General features: G+C 43.6%; 1 protein-coding gene across 4 annotated transcripts in view; it reads left to right on the top strand.

The window, feature by feature from the left end:
• Window positions 1-17,609, top strand: part of SLC4A4 (solute carrier family 4 member 4) — a 193,925-nt gene extending 176,316 nt beyond the window's left edge. For all 4 annotated transcript variants that reach the window (XM_083367130.1, XM_083367131.1, XM_083367129.1 and 1 more), the window contains 4 exons: window positions 10,877-10,945; window positions 14,008-14,181; window positions 16,299-16,460; window positions 17,462-17,609. In XM_083367130.1, coding sequence (XP_083223256.1) covers window positions 10,877-10,945; window positions 14,008-14,181; window positions 16,299-16,460; window positions 17,462-17,572 — 516 coding nt within the window. In that variant the 3' untranslated portion in view covers window positions 17,573-17,609. The remainder of the gene's footprint in view (window positions 1-10,876; window positions 10,946-14,007; window positions 14,182-16,298; window positions 16,461-17,461) is intronic.
• The last annotated feature ends 118 nt before the right edge of the window (window positions 17,610-17,727 follow it).

Raw genomic sequence — 17,727 nt, forward strand, 5'->3', positions numbered from 1 at the left:
TAATGTCTGTCCGTCTAACATTAAGAAAACCAAGATCATGGCATCCGGCCCTCTCAATTCCTGGCAAATAGATGGGGAAGAAATGGAGGTAGTGACAGATTTTATTTTCCTGGGCCCCAAGATCACCGCAGACGGGGACTGCAGCCAAGAAATTAAAAGACGCTTGCTCCTGGGGAGGAAAGCCATGGCAATTCTAGACAGCACACTAAAAAGCAGAGACATCACCCTGTCAACAAAAGTGCGTATAGTCAAGGCTATGGTCTTCCCAGTTGCAATGTATGGCTGTGAAAGTTGGACCATAAGAAAGGCTGAGCGCCAAAGAATTGAGGCCTTTGAACTATGGGGTTGGAGAAGACTCCTGCGAGTCCCTTGGACTGCAAGGCGATCAAACTGGTCAGTCCTAGAGGAGATCAACCCTGACTGCTCTTTAGAAGGCCAGATCCTGAAGTTGAAACTTAAATCCTTTGGCCACCTAATGAGAAGGAAGGACTCACTGGAGAAGAGCCTAATGCTGGGAAAGATTGAAGGCAATAGAAGAAGGGGATGACAGAGAATGAGGTGGCTGGATGGAGTCACTGAAGCCGCAGGCGTGAGCTTAAATGGACTCCAGAAGATGGTAGAGGACAGGAAGGCCTGGAGGAACGTTGTCCATGGGGTCGCGATGGGTCGGACATGACTTCGGAACTAACAACAACAACTGTACTTCTAATCCTTTATATACCCATCTCATGGACTCTGAACAGTCTACAATAAAAACGGAATACAAGCACATCTTAAATAACCATAAAAACAGGAAACATCCATGTAATCCCAGAAAGTCCTTTAAAACTCAGACATTGTAGAGCATCTTGTGTGCCCCCTGATTCCAGGTGTTCCCCAGGCCTGTTGAAAGAACCAAGAGCGATAATCCTCGACTTACGACTGGTCGCTTAGCATTTTGGACACTTGGCAACTGTCCCGCATTTACAGCAATTAGCAGCATCCCTGTGTTTTACGAGGGTTTGCCGGCAACCCGTGTGTACTTCCAGTTTCCATCCAAAGTGCACGGCAAACAGTGGGGTTGCTTAATGACCCCAACGGTCATAAAATTGGATCCAGTCATGTCATGACCTGCTTTACAACCAATTACAACTGTAAGAGTTGGGATCAGGGACTACCTGTAAACACATTGTTGTGGACCCAGGGAATTTTCTGAAGACCTAAGGAGGTCTAAAGTTAATGTTGATGGTCAAGAGCTGTAGGTGTTTAATTGGGCCACTAAGGGAAAGTTATGTTAAGTAATGACCTTCATTTTTTTATATATATATCTGCTTGGTACATAGAGCAGTTTTCCCCTAGCACAGGAGTCCCCGACGTGTGGGCCACAGCCCACTACAGGTCCGTGGCCTATTCGCAACCGGGTCGCATGAGTGGCTGGCTAGAATGCATGTATGCCTGTGTACCTGTGCACAGTCACACTTGTGCCCGTGTCACGGGCCATCACTGCTGCATGCGTGCAAGCGTCGCGGGGACTCGGGGACCCACTTGCACAAGTGGGTGCTCAGGGACCCACTCACGAGCTTCATGGGTGCTTATGTGCACACCCGTACACACCTGCTCCTCCCACAAAACCATCCCTCCGGGCCACCAATCAAGAAATGTTGGGGAACTCTGCCTTAGCAGCACCTAGGAGTACAATACCTCCCATTTGGGAGATGCCAGCTGCCTCCACTTTGGGAAGGGTGAATGGACAAAAAAAAAAAAAAACCAGGACCGCACATGAGGTTCCATTTAACCTGATTGGTTTCTATACCCACAAATCTAGTCAACTAATGGTCAGTGCTAAATTGGCCCCAGATAAGAGCTAACAGAGTTGGGCTTGGGTTGCTTATGGGAACGTAACAATTCTAGGCTGATTCCTCTCTTGACTCCACCCCACCCCCACCCCCAGACTCTGCCTCTTCTCCTACAGCTTTCCCAAAACTGGGGAATTGCTGCCAACTTCCCAGTTCCGATACGGGATTTTGGCATGCGCTTGCAGACTTTCTACACTGTAAAGTGTTAAGATTTGGTTGTATGACTGTGTTATTGGGGTCCAGCTGTGCCCTGTCATTAAAAATAATTGCTTACCGGGACTGTCAGTGGATTAACTGTACAGTAGCCTTGGCAGTTCTGGTTTGCATGATTTATTTGTACAAGAGGAATAGAAATTTGAATCTTGAAATCAATATAGGGGAATGGCTTTCAGAACTGCAGTGGATCATCGCAAACTCCAAGGGATATGTTGCAGCTGTAAACAAAGAGATCCATCATTTTAATGTGTTTTTTTTCCCCTGCTGGGTATGAAAAGCCAGAGAAAGTGCAATTAGAATTCTGCTCATTTCTTTGTTACTTTTTAAAAAAAAAATACATCTTTCCCTCTCTGGTGTTTCAACAGCTCCTTCGTTGTTTATTAACAGACCGGTTTAGATTGCATAATTACTGTTGTGCAGAAGTGTTCACACTGGAAAGAAAAATAAGTGAGAACAATTCTGCACTGAAGTAATTTACTTAGGCTGTAGAGCAGGGGTGTCCAACTGGCAACTTTGAGGCCTGTGGACTTCAACTTCCAGAATTCTGTGTGTGTGTGTGTGTGTGTGTGTGTGTGTGTGTGTAAATTATTCAAATTGCTAATAATGAATTTTTTTAGGGATAATAAATTAATTCTTTATTAGCAATTTGAATAATTTACACAAATAATGAGCTGTCATAAGTTGTGACTATATCCTGTGGATAGCCTTGAGTTAGGCCAAACAGGAAAGAAAGATTTAATTAGCAAGGCGTTCGAAAGCACGTAAAAATGCAAGTAGAAAAATAGGGACCACTACAGTGGGAAGGTAACAGCGTTCCATGCGCCTTTGGCGTCTAGTCATGCCGGCCACATGACCACGGAGACGTCCTCAGACAAGCGCTGGCTCTTCGGCTTTGAAACGGAGATGAGCACCGGCCCCTAGAGTCGGAAACGACTAGCACACATGTGCAGGGGAACCTTTACCTTTGCCTTAATAAGCAATAGCCTGTTAAGTATAGCATCTATATCCTACAGCAGGGGTCTCCAAACTTGGCAACTTTAAAACTTGTGGACTTCAACTCCCAGAATTCCCCATCCAGCATGGCTGGCTGGGGAATTTACGGTGTTAAAGTTCACAAGTCTTAGTCTTGCCATGTTTGGAGACCCCTGTTCTACAGTGACAGGTAACAACCCAATAACCCAGAACAAAATGCTGCTATGTCACCAAACGCTGTTCAGAAATTGAGGGATTTGAGCCACGAAAAGGATAAGGAACAGCAATCGCTCACGGTAATGTAAGATATGGCAGTGTCTGACAGACAGCATCGTAATTTTAGAGGAACTAGAACAGATGGTAGAGTATACAATCCTGTATCTGGCAAGGTAACACAATCACCCTGTTCATGAAACTGTAGCAGGATACTCAGACTACCAACAGGAAAATTCAACAAACTTTGATATATATATATATACACTATTTCGTTACACAAATAAAAATACAGATGCTTCCTACGGCTGTTGCTGGTTTAGGGTTAGAAAGCCAGAACCCATATTCCAGATGTTTTTCCAAAGTTAAGAGCTAGAAATCCCAAAACGCAAGCTCCTATGCAAATATGGCATGTACCAATATATAATTATTACTTTGAAATGAATCTCCAATTTTTAAAAAATGGAAGCCGGACCAAGTTGTCTGGTAATGTTGGTTTAGAGAATAATGCGGGTGTCCCTATGGAACTGTATGGGAACTGTGATGATGTAGGAGAAGAACTGGCAGAACCTGGGGGCGGAGTCAAAAGTGGGATTAGCCGAGAATCCATATGTAGCCACAAACAAAGTCCAATCCCTTGAATTCCGTTGAGCCTTGCTGAACCATTGGCTGAGAAGTTTCTTTTGCATAACCATGCATACAAATCAGTTTAATTGGACCTTCCTGTGTGGATCTGATCATTTGCACCTGACAAGTAAAGAGTTTAGATGACAGATGGTGTTGCAAGAGTTGTTGACCTTAATTTGTATAAATTAGTAAACTTATGCACCTAATTTATGAATCAGAGAAGGGCTGAACTCTGAACTGCAGATTCGTATCAAAGTTTCATTAAGTTCATCACGTTTCAGATTCACCATCCTGTGGTGGAAGTTCTCTCCTGCTTTTTGTAGGGTGTGGGAAAGATTTTTGAGAGCTTGATATATAGCTGGATGATTTGCATTTTGAAAAATCATATCCATCCTCAGGACTTAGGAAACATGAGAAATAGGAGCAACGGATTTAAAACTGCCACATGCATTAGGAAGAATTTCACACTCATGCTGACAATCAGCTGTTCTGCCCATCTTCATTTTAGTTTGCAATAAAGATTCCTATCTAACCATATTGTGCCAAGTGACTGATAAACTGCTTAGCCCAATCTAAGGCTGGCACAACTATGATTTACATTTCCCAGGGCTGAACAGAGTTTTTGCAAGAGATCTCTTGGGTAAACACTGCCTGCCTTTGGGGTGTTAAACTGTGTGTTATCTCAAGAAGGAGATAATTATATGATAACGCAATGATTTTATCTTCCGTTTAGCTTAGTTTCGAATGAAGTATGCCCAGAGTTTCTGTAATAAAAATGTACAACTCATTTTTATTTTTATTTTTTTGCATCGCCACCAATTTAGCCTCCCGATGTTTAACGCCATTAGGACTAAGGCTTAATTTGAAAAACAAAAACCACAACTTTATTGCTGATTTTGGTGGCTGAAAACACACAACCCAGCTCACAATATTCGTATAGTAGCAAGGTATGAAGAGATTGCTCTGCGTACCTTGTAACTGCAAGAAATTGGTCACCAGAACTGACCTGTGTTAAAGGTTTGTTGTGTAAGCAGTCCTGCTTTAAGGACCACAGTTGGGACTGGCAACTGAGTTGTTAAGCAAAGTGGTTGCAGCTGTGCTTACAAACTCTGCTTTCCTTTGTTTTACAGACCTGCGAAAGTTGTAAATGCAAAGATTGTCAGGTTATTTTTTTCAGGACAGACAGTCCTTGACTTACAACCACAATTGAGGCCCAAATATCTGTTGCTAAGCGAGACGTTTATTAAGTGAGTTGCGCCCCATTTTACGACCCTTCTTGCCACGGTCGTTAAGAGAATCGTGGCAGTTGTTAAGTTAGTAACAAAGTTGTTAGGAGAATCATGGCTTCCCCATTGGCTTTGCTCGTCTGAAGGTCGCAAAAGGGGATCACGTGATCCTGAGACCCTGCAACTGTCATAGGTACGAGTCAGTTGCCAAGCGTCTGAATTGAGATCATGTGACCAAGGGGATGCTGCCGCGGTCGTTAAGTGTAAAAAATGCTGGCTTGGGGATTCTGGGCGTTGAAGTCCACAAGTCTTCGAGTGGCCAGGGTTGGACACCCCTGGATTAAGGTTTTCCAGCATAAGGAACCAGTTTTCTTCTCTGCCTGAGCATCCAGCAGGTAGCTTAGATAAATAGTACAGTAGAGTTTGTTCAGGGGTAGGCAACCTTGGCTGTTTTATGACTCGTGGACTTCAACTCCCAGAATTCCTGAGCCAGCATGGCTCAGCTTGGAAACCTCTCCCTTTCCCCTCAGCACGGCTGGCTCAGGAATTCTGGGAGTTGAAGTTCACGAGTCACAAAAGAGCCAAGGTTGCCTACCCCTGAGTTTGTTTATATCCAGCAGGCCTTTTTGGTTTTTTTTTGCTGGTTTCTCTGTCTTGTCATCTGGGATTCCCCCCAATCTTCTTCTCCAGCCATCCCGCCTCTGCCCCTTTCTCAGAGCGGCCTTTTCTTCAACCACTCTGGCTAGGTTTAGAAACTCGAGAATGCTGGGAAATGAAAAATGGTGATTCTGCAGAATCTCTTCTCTGTGCATTTTCTGCGCATGGCTTTTCATATCGTTGCCAGGCCTCACCTGATCTTCCTTGCCTCAGACTAAAACATTTTTTCTTCCAATGGGCCTGCTTCAGTTCCACCATCGGAAGGAGAGGCCTCTCTTTTCTTTAGGTCTTTCCCTTTGACTTGGGGGCCATTTATTTCAGTTTATTTATATCCGTGCTTTATTGTTTTTTAAACAACTGAAGGAAACAAACATGCTTAAAAGTCCTCCGCCCCCCACCCCCACCATAATAGCAACCCTATGAGGTGGGTTAGACTCAGTGAGAGTAACTGGCCCAAAGTTATCCAAGCGGTTCTCATGCCTAAGGTGGGGACTAGAACTCACCGTCTCCTGGTGATTGGCCCAAAGTCACCTAGATGGCTTTCATGCCCTAAGGCAGGACTAGAACTCACAGTCTCCTGGTGATTGGCCCAAAGTCACCTAGCTGGTTTTCATGCCCTAAGGCAGGACTAGAACTCACAGTCTCCTGGTGATTGGCCCAAAGTCACCTAGATGGCTTTCATGCCCTAAGGCAGGACTAGAACTCACAGTCTCCTGGTGATTGGCCCAAAGTCACCTAGCTGGTTTTCATGCCCTAAGGCAGGACTAGAACTCACCGTCTCCTGGTGATTGGCCCAAAGTCACCTAGATGGCTTTCATGCCCTAAGGCAGGACTAGAACTCACAGTCTCCTGGTGATTGGCCCAAAGTCACCTAGCTGGTTTTCATGCCCTAAGGCAGGACTAGAACTCACAGTCTCCTGGTGATTGGCCCAAAGTCACCTAGATGGCTTTCATGCCCTAAGGCAGGACTAGAACTCACAGTCTCCTGGTGATTGGCCCAAAGTCACCTAGCTGGTTTTCATGCCCTAAGGCAGGACTAGAACTCACCGTCTCCTGGTGATTGGCCCAAAGTCACCTAGATGGCTTTCATGCCCTAAGGCAGGACTAGAACTCACAGTCTCCTGGTGATTGGCCCAAAGTCACCTAGCTGGTTTTCATGCCCTAAGGCAGGACTAGAACTCACAGTCTCCTGGTGATTGGCCCAAAGTCACCTAGTAAGGCAGGGACTAGAACTCCCAGACTCCTGGTGATTAGCCCAAAGTCACCTAGCTGGGTTTCATGCCCTAAGGCAGGACTAGAACTCCCAGTCTCCTGGTGATTGGCCCAAAGTCACCTAGTAAGGCGGGACTAGAACTCCCAGTCTTCTGGCGATTGGCCCAAAGTCACCTAGCTGGCTTTCATGCCCTAAGGCAGGACTAGAACTCCTAGTCTCCTGGTGATTGGCCCAAAGTCACCTAGCTGGCTTTCATGCCCTAAGGCAGGACTAGAACTCACAGTCTCCTGGTGATTGGCCCAAAGTCACCTAGCTGGCTTTCATGCCCTAAGGCAGGACTAGAACTCACAGTCTCTTGGTGATTGGCCCAAAGTCACCTAGCTAGCTTTCATGCCCTAAGGCAGGACTAGAACTCCCAGTCTTCTGGTGATTGGCCCAAAGTCACCTAGTAAGGCGGGACTAGAACCCCCAGTCTCCTGGTGATTGGCCCAAGGTCACCTAGCTGGCTTTCATGACAAAAGGCGGGACTAGAACTCCCAGTCTCCTGGTGATTGGCCCAAGGTCACCCAGCCAGTTTTCGTGCCTAAGGCAGGATTAGAACTCCCAATTTCCCGTTGTCTAGCCTGGTATCTTACCAATTTAGAGCAAACTCATCAGAAAACCCTTTTGATTGGTTAAGAGGGCACAAAACCTCGCTCCCGCCGTTCCCTCAGCTGACTGTGTAATGGGGACTCTGATAAGCTAGGAGACGGATCCTTTCTGCGTAGGAAAAAGAATATTTTTCGAACGCCAGGCTGAGGAAAGCACGGCAGTGTGCAGCCCTTCATTTCCTTCTTCCTTATAGAACCAACCAAATAAATACGGTTACAAGGTTGTTCGCTGTAAATTACCTGGGGGGAGGGGGGGAAAACAACAACCATCCTGTTTTCCTTGCACTTTCAGCGGTTATTCAGACTTTGTTTCCTCATCTTTAGTCTTCCCTGCTGCTTTTGGCTTTCGTGTTATAAAACCTTGCGCAATGCTTCGTTTCTCTTTCTGATTTTCCCCCGGTTATCTGGTTTTCTTTTTTATTGCTGGCCCGCTTCGAAAACCTTTTTGCTGCTGCCAAACATTTAAAGCAGAGCACAGTACTTGCTTTACATGCGAAGGTCATCGGCTCAATCATTACCTTTTCCCGATAGGACTAGAAAAGATTTGTGCCAGTCTAACCTTCGCAAATAGGGATGGGCAGAGATGCGCCAGAAATGGCAAAGCTGATATATTGATCACAAGCGCCTACGTGCGGCATATGCTGGAAACATTCTCAATGGAAGGATATATATTCCCCAGGATATATTTGCAACGTTTGAGGAGGTCAGCCAACGAGGTGCGCGTCCACCCTGTGCTCCGCATCACATTTTGCTTTTAAATCTCTCTCGCATGAGGCTAGTCCTCATGAGCCAAATGCTGCGGAGTGCTCTCAGCCGGAGGGAATTCTGGGAGCCGTTCCAGCACATCCGGAAAGCTGTAGCGTGTACAGGTAGTCCTCGACTTAGGACCACAATTGAGCCTAAAAATTTCTGTTGTTCAGTGAGACATTTGTTAAGTGACTTTTGCCCCAGTTTGCAAACTTTCTTGCCACCGTTGTTGAGTGAATCACTGCAGTTGGTAAGTTAGCAACCCGGTGGTTAAGTGAATCCGGCTTCCCCCATTGACTTTGCTTGTCAGAAGGTCGCAAAAGGGGATCACGTGACCCTGGGACACTGCCACTGTCATAAATATGAGCCAGTTTCCAAGTGCCTGGATTTTGATCATGTGACCATGGGGATGCCGCAGCAGTCATAAGCGTGAAAAATGGTCATAAGTCACTGCTTTCAGTGGCATTGTAACTTTTGAACGAAACAAACTGTTGTAAGGCGAGGACTATCTGTATAAGAGTGCTGTTGAAAATATTGAATAAAATAGATCTGGTTTAATAAAGCAGCTTGTTGATTCCTAGGTAATTTGAGAAAACTAACTGGCATTCTTGAGTGAGGGAACAATAGTTATCACCTTCTAAAGACAACTTGTTCATATGTGCATATTCATAACTTAAAAGTGTCTATAAGTCCTCTACTTAGGACCATTCTTTTAATAGTGCTTTGGAGGGTTTAATTTTATTTATCGATAGCCCGCTTTTATTATTTTAATAAATAGGCAGCGAACATATTCAACGCACCTTCCTGCTTTTCAAATGGATTTCAATCATTCATTGCAGATTATCAAATCTATAGTAACCAAATTATCAAATGCAGTTTGGCGGGTCGAATCCCGAGCGCCGCGTGACAGAGTGAGCGCCTGTTACTCGTCCCAGCTTCTGCCCACCTAGCAGTTCGAAAGCACGTAAAAATGCAAGTAGAAAAATAGGGACCACTCCGGTGGGAAGGTCACAGCGCTCTGTGTGCCTTTGGCGTCTAGTCATGCCGGCCACATGACCACGGAGACGTCCTCGGACAAGCGCTGGCTCTTTGGCTTTGAAACGGAGATGAGCACCGGCCCCTAGAGTCGGAAACGACTAGCACGCATGTGCGGGGGAACCTTTACCTTTACCTTAGTAGATTTTTGAATGTAAAGATCATTGATATATTATTAGCAACAATATCAAATACAGTGTTACCTTCACAGATGGACAAATTGCAACGAGTTGGGTGGCAAACAAATTTAACTCAATAAATAAAATAAATGTTCTGCTCCTAAACTGAGCTTTCTGGACAATGTTTTTCAGTAGGATCTGTCTTTGAATTCAGCTCTCCGTCATCTGGCATCTAAAAATATTACAAACTTTGTAAATAACATTTGCTACTTGTGAATAACTTACACCAGGTAGTAGCTGGGAATGTCCAAAACTATACAAACTTCTTGTTTGAGTTTTTAATTACATGACACAAATGTAAATATGTTTAGTACGATAACAGGAAAAAAAATTCCACTGTGGAAAGATACTTTATTTAATTTTATCTTTTTTTGGGTGGCTTGTCAAAGTTTTAACTCTAATGTCTAGCACAGTGCACTTTGTAATCAGAAACATACTGATCCCATAAAATATGTACTTCGTTGACAATATACTGTAGTTTGTGCTCTAAAGATTGGAATGCATTTTTGGCAAGGAATGTTGAAGTGCAGATGTCACGTTCAGTGAAAAATAGTTCTGTTATTGTTGGAAACTTGACAGCCGTTCTTTTTTTTAAATGCCGCCATGGAACAAATTGTGAAAATATTAGGCAAACTTTGCATGTCATACATGATGATAACATTGTGTGGATTCCCTGATTAACGATCTCGTATGGCTCTTTTTGTGTTTATTCCCCCTTTCCCCCCTTTGGCCATTTTACGATTCTATACAGATATTTCTCGACTTACAACCATTCATTAAATGACAGTTCAAGCTTACAATGGCACTGAAAAAAGTGACTCGTGTCCAGTCCTCACACTTACGACCGTTGCAGCATCTCCATGGTCAAACCTTGGGTGCTTGGCAATGTGCACAATCCTGGGGTGCTGGGATTGTCACTTGCAAACTTCCCAGGGAGCTTCTGGCAAGCCAAGTCATTAAGCAAACCGGATTTGCTTAATGACCGTATTATTCATTTAACAACTGTAGTGATTCTCTTAAGAGCTGTGGCAAGAAGGTTGTAAAATGGAGCACGGTTCACTTAACAATTGCCTTGCAACAGAAATTTGTGGCTCCATTGGGGTTGTAAGTCGAGAGCCAAGTGTATCTCTGTTCATTTAGGATCCGTAGCATTTGTTTCAAAATTATTTTTCAAGAAAATATTTTACTTTAAAATAATCCGACACCCAGGAAGCATGTGTAGAAAATTTGAAGATTATGTATTCCTCTGTTATTAAGGTTTCACAGTTTATTTACTACAGCTTTTTCCTTTTATTTCTCTTCTTAGTTTATTCCCATGCCTGTCCTGTATGGTGTATTCCTCTACATGGGTGTTGCATCCCTCAACGGAGTGCAGGTAAGTGTTGACTTTCACAACCAAGCTCTCTTTCACAGGTGCAGTAAATATTCCAGTGACCCAGACTGGAAAATGTGTAACTATTAACCCACATTGTCTTTCTTCTATTACCTAGAAATGATCATCCACTGTCTACAAAAACACAGGGCTCATTTAACTAGTTGCTAAGGTGCAACACTCCTGCTCTCTGGTCATAAAAGTGTCACATCATACTGTATGTCCACATTGCTTAGTGGCGGCAATCCCAGGAATTGCCATCGTTAAGAGAATTCCACACCATCATGAAACACAACATCACACGATTGCTATTTGTGATTTCCTGCTGGCTTCCCCATTGGCTTCGCTGGACAGAAGCTGGCAATTGCTTAGTGACAGCAATCCCAGGAGTCCCTGTTGCCATTAAGAACTGAGTCCTTCGGGAGAAGGGCGGTATACAAATTAAATTATTAAATTAAATTATTAAATTAACTGAGTTCCATGCCATCATGAAGCGCAACCTCACATGATTGCTATTTGTGATTTCCTGCTGGCTTCCCCACTGACTTTGCTGGTCAGAAGCCAGCAGTCAAGGTTGCAGATGTTAATCACATAACCGCAGGATACTGCAAGGCTGTAATCAGGGCTTTTTTTGTCATAGAGCGCTCAGAACGGAGTTCCGGCACCTTTTTGGGATGGAACCTTATAGGGTAGGCAAGGCAGGTTGTATGACATGTGTGAGTTCCGGCACCTTTTTTTTTTTTTTACAAAAAAAGCACTGGCTGTAATTGTGAGCCAATTACTGAACACCCAGATTGCAATCACGCGACAGTGGGGATGCTGCAACAGCCGGTCGTATGTCCCACTCATTCAGTACATCTGTAAGTTCAAGAGGGCATTAAGCAAGGAGCCCCCATATAGCCAGTCCTTCCTTAAGGACTGCCTTATTTAGCAATCACTCACAGTTACGAAAACACTGGAAAATTAACTTTACAACCGTCCCTTGCATTTATTTATTTATTTATTTACTTAGTTGTTTCGTGCCTTTATTATTTTTACAAGTAACTCAAGGAGGCTAGCATAAATAAAAAGTCCTTCCTCTTATTTTTCCCACAACGGCACCCCTGTGAGGTGGGCCAAGCTGAGAGAGTAACTGGCCCAAAGGGACCCAGTTGGCTTTCATGGCTTAAGGCGGGACTAGAACTCACAGCCTTTTGGTGATTGGCCCAAATTCACCAAGTGGGTTTTCACGCCTAAGGCAGGACTAGAACTCACAATTTCACAGCTTCCAACTCTCAAGAGTCAAGGGAGAATCTTGACAATAAAAGCTCAAGTGGCAGTCACACGCTAATTGCTGATCGACTATGAGGAATTTGCTTAACGACCTTTATGGAAATAAAGGCAGGGGTCTTCAAACTTGGCCCTTTTATGACTTGTGGACTTCAAGTCCCAGAATTCCTCAGCCAGCGTGCCTGGCTGAGGAATTCTGGGAGTTGAAGTCCACAAGTCATAAAAGGGCCAAGTTTGAAGACCTCTGTATTATTATGGTCATGTGAGGTTTCTCTTAACAACGCCATCACTAAGTGATTGCAGTGTGGTTGCATTAAGCCAGTACTATCTGTACGCCAATCAGCATACAGAAACGCAAATCTAGGAGTAACTGGACCCAGCTAAATCATCTGTGATTATTTGAAGCTTATCAGTGCCTTATTGATTTTGGATTGTTTATTATTGGTTATCAAGTTTCTAGAGACTGTATGAAAGGACTCACATGGTGTTTATACAGGATCATTCCCCCCCCCTTGCCTACGCCATTGTTACCTATTTGTTTTCACCAGGAATAGTTTAAAAAAAATCTATTAAGTAACAAGACACAGCTGCCCTCTGCAGAAATGCTCAGGTTTCATTTTTGGAACAGATTTATTAAATGCAAAGTTGCCCTCTTGAGATGATTAACCTTACCTGTAAGATAAGGGTTGCAAGATAAGATGGTAAGATGATAAGATAAGGGTTGCAAGAAGCACACACCCTGGTCTCTTAGCAAATACCCACAAGGTTTCTTGTAAAACAAATGCATGTGAAAGCATAATAAAATATTCAGTGTGGACTTTCTCCCTCACATCAAGTTCATTTCCTGGTGAGTTCATGGCTGTAACCATGTGGTTTTCTTGTCAACGGTACAGAAGTGGTTGGCAACACCCTCCGTACAATTTTTCACTTTCTGCATGGGAGCAGAACGAATCCTGTTTTGTGTTTCAAGAACAAAATCAGCTAGATAAGCATTAACAGACATAGTGTAGCTGTATATCATAACACTATACTTGTCTTAATTAAGGCAGTGTTTAAATATCCCGAAAATGGCAAGAGTGTCTCTAGTAAGCAATAAAGCAGAATGAGAACGTTGTAACTGGCAAATTCTAACTAAGAAACAGCCAGGTGGATCTTCTGGAAAGCGTATCCATAATTCTGGTGTCTCGCCATGAATATTCTGCTGTGTCAGGAGCAGATTTATCTGCCTTGTAAGGTTTTACCTAAACTAGAGTCTTCGTGAAAGAAAGAAGAGAACACAATCCATAGATATACTCAAGAACATTTGAGACTTTATAGAGTCTAACTCTAGGAACAGACTTGATGAGTATGGAATCAGGAGCACATTCAAAAACTTCATAGCTGTTGTTTTTGCCCAGGATCCTGTTTTCCTACGGAGCCCACACGATAGAATCACACAACTCCAGTGTTTGCACAAATATCAATATTACCGTAATTTAAAGTTAAGCTGTATAATATTCCTTTCCTTTCCTTTCCTTTCCTTTCCTTTCCTTTCCTTTCCTTTCCTTTCCTTTCCTTTCCTTTCCTTTCCTTTCCTTTCCTTTCCTTTCCTTTCCTTCCCTTCCCTTCCCTTCCCTTCCCTTCCCTTCCCTCTCTCCTCTCCTCTCCTCTCTCTCTGTTCCTCTCCTGGATAATTTGAGGGAGAGATGGCGATAGTAGATGGAAGATGGGTGATCCCTTGAGTTCTAGAAATGAAGTTATCACTTGCTCTTTCTACGTCATGATGGCATCTAAGAGCGATCCTTTCTCCACCTCAGTTCATGGATCGCCTGAAGCTGCTCCTGATGCCTCTCAAGCACCAACCTGACTTTATCTACCTGCGACACGTCCCCCTCCGCCGAGTCCACCTCTTCACCTTCCTTCAAGCATTGTGCTTGGCTCTCCTTTGGATCTTGAAGTCCACAGTTGCTGCTATCGTATTCCCGGTCATGGTAGGTGGAAATTGTCACAACTGCATCCTGAGGCATACTTTGGAGATATCCAGTGTTGTGTCCCAGGTATATTTACAGGCAAAATAGGTCGATGAAGATTCTCAGTCGTCCAGGTTGCGCTGTCCAGAAGTTGAGACATGACAAACCAGACTTCCTTTTTTCTTGTTGGTTCGAAATGTTGCGCTGCTTATCCAAGTAGGTTTCCTCCATCCGAAGGAACGCTTCAAACCAAAAAAAGAAAAGAAGTCCATTTACCACGACTTAACTTCCAGACATATTTTTCAGGAATTGGTAATTTCCCTTGCATAATCTTTAGGATCAGAGTCCCTTCAGGGCAGACTGGGGCCTAAATTCAGCTCAGCCCAGATTTTGCTTACGGTGGTCATCTCTTTTATTTCTATTTTTGTATAGTTGGGTATGTGTAGTTTAACGAAGAGAAGGGCGAGGGGTGACATGATAGCAGTGTTCCAATATCTCAGGGGCTGCCCCAAAGAAGAGGGAGTCAAGCTATTCTCCAAAGCCCCTGAAGGCAGGACAAGAAGCAACGGATGGAAACGAATCAAGGAGAGAAGCAACCTGGAACTAAGGAGAAACTTCCTGACGGTTAGAAGAATTAACCAGTGGAACAACCTGCCTCTAGAAGCGGTGAATGCTCCAACACTGGAAGCTTTTAAGAAGAGACTGGCCAGCCATTTGTCTGAAATGGTGTAGGGTTTCCTGCCTGAGCGGGGGGATGGACTAGATGACCTCCAAGGTCCCTTCCAACTTCTTCTTATTATTATTATTATTATTATTATTATTATTATTATTATTATTATTATTATTATTATTATTATTATTAACCTTCAATGCCCTTGTCCCGAAGATGCTTTTTCACAAGGCACCTGGACTTTTTTTTTGTTTTTCTTTGAAGACGTTTCTCTTTTCATCCCAGAAGCCCTTTGACCACTCTTTCAAAGAGGCCTTTGATATCAAAATTGAACAGCCCTCTCTCCACAGAGGGGGTGGGATACGGCATCATCTATCTCCAGTCTACCAAGTCCTTTCAGCAGTTCCACGAAGGTCTCACACCCATTTGCAGACCGGCTGTCTGCAAAGAGTGTAAATCCTTCCACTCCCCACCATCCAGTCAGAGTTGAAGAAGCTTCTTGGATGAGAAGCGAAACGTCTTCAAAGAGAAACAAGAAAGTCCAGTGGCCTCCTGGAAAAAAAAAAACAAAAAAACCCACTTTTGGGACAATCGTGACCTGGATGACTGAAACTTTTAATGCCCTTCATACTCTTAACATTTTTTTTTATAGCAAAATTTGGTTTTGTTCTAAATCTTCCAGGATCGCAACTGATTATTTAGCTCTGATACCCACCAGCATTTCTGTTGCTAAGCAAGGCGATTGTTAAATGAGTCGCACCCGATTTTATAACCTTTCTTTTTTTTTTTTTTTTTGGCCATGGTTGTTAAGCAAAAACACGCTGGACCTGGTATGGCAAAAGAGGTAGAAGCCTTGTACAATTGAGGTGGAAAAATACAGAATGACAGATTTGGAAGCTAACATAATTGGAAGGGACCTTGGAGGTCATCTAGTCCAAGCAGGAGACCCTATCGCATTTCAGACAAATGGTTGTCCATTATCTTCTAAAAAACCTCCAGTGTTGGAGCACCCACAGCTTCTGGTGGCAAGTGGTTCCACGGGTTAATTGTTCTAACTGTCAGGAAGTTTCTCCTTAGTTCTGGGTTGCTTCTCTCCTTGGTTAGTTTCCATCCATTGCTTCTTGTCCTGCCTTCAGGTGCTTTGGAGAATAGCTTGACTCCCTCTTCTTTGGGGCAGCCCCTGAGATATTGGAACACTGCTATCATGTCCCCCTCACCCTTCTCTTCATTAAACTACACATACCCCAATTCCAGCAACCGTTCCTCATATGTTTTAGCCTCCAGTCCCCTGATCGTCTTTGTTGCTCTTCTCCGCACTCTTTTCAGAGTCTCAACATCTTTTTTATATTGTGGTGACCAAAACTGGACCCGGTCTTCCAAGTGTGGCCTTACTAAGGCATTACAAAGCGGTAGTATCTCCTATAAGACCTATATACCAATAAGAGAATGTTGAATTCTGTCTCCACAGATCCTTGCACTGGTAGCGGTCAGAAAAGGGATGGATTATGTCTTCTCCCAGCACGATCTCAGCTTCCTTGACGACGTCATTCCAGAAAAAGACAAGAAGAAGAAAGAAGACGAGAAGAAGAAGAAGAAAAAGAAGGGCAGCTTAGATAGTGACAACGACGATGTAAGCACGCTTGCTCTTTTAAAATAAAGAGGCAACATCTTTATCTTGACTAGCTTGTAAGAGCAGAGAAGGACCAGGGCTGTGTATATGTCCTCCCCATTGTAACATCCCACCTTACTAAGTTGTGTTGGTGTGGTTTTTAGTGACCCACTCAGATATAATTTCTTATTTATTTATTTATTATTAGTTGAATTTATATACCGCCCTATTCCCGAAGGACTCAGGGCGGTTCACAGGGCAGTTAAAACAGCACAAAAAGAGAATAAAATGAAATTAAATTAGTACAAGCCCGCAATTAATAATAACAATTAAAAATCAAAATTTTAAATTTCATTTCATTTCATTTGATTTGATTTAATTAAAATAATTTAAAATTTAAATGGGCAACAAGATTGGTTTTCGTTAAGACTGAGGGGAGTGTGGACGTTGCGTTTCCGCAAGAGGAGTTAAGTACAGATAGTCCTCAACGACCACAGCGGAATCCACAATTTCTGTGGCTAAGCAAGATCTCCCCCATTTTACGGCCTTTTTGTGTTAAGAGTTGTTAAGCGAATCACGAGGCTGTTACGCGGATCCGGCTTCCCCCCCCATTGATTTTGCTTGTCAAAATCCGGTCGGGAAAGTCACAGATAGCGATCACATGACTTCAGGACACTGCGGTTGTCAAAAATACACGCCCAGTGGCCGAGCGTCCGAATTTTGATCCTGTGACCATGGGGATGCTGCAACGGTCGTTAAGTGCGAAAAAACCAGTCGTTTTCAGCGCCACGGTGACTAAAACGGATGGTTGCGAGCGGGAGAACCCCCCGTAGGATATGGATGTCAACGCTGCTAAAATTTTAGACGTGGAGAAGGAAAGTTTTACTATCCTTTATGGTCCTTAAGCTCTCGTCCGCAGCAAGAAAATGAAAATAAATTATGCTGAATAAGAACACGAACAGTTTTAAAAAAAAATCTAAGACTTGCTGCGCCTGTTTTTTTTTTTGTTTTTTTTTTTGCAGTCTGACTGTCCGTTCACGGAAAACGTGCCCAGTATTAAAATTCCAATGGACATGATGGAGCAGCAACCCTTCCTGAATGATGGGAAACCTACTGAGAGTGAGTGGCACTAGCCTCTTGCACGCTTGCGTCAGTCATAACGCACACACACACACACACACACACACACACTGCATGCTTTCTTTTTCACTGGAGCTTTCTTTCCTGATGTCTAATCTTCTGATCTGCAGCAGATAGAAAGCATTCTGTTTGCAAAAAGGAACCACGG

This window comes from Vipera ursinii, assembly GCF_947247035.1.
Source record: "Vipera ursinii genome assembly, chromosome: 7".
Taxonomy (NCBI): Eukaryota; Metazoa; Chordata; class Lepidosauria; order Squamata; family Viperidae; genus Vipera; species Vipera ursinii.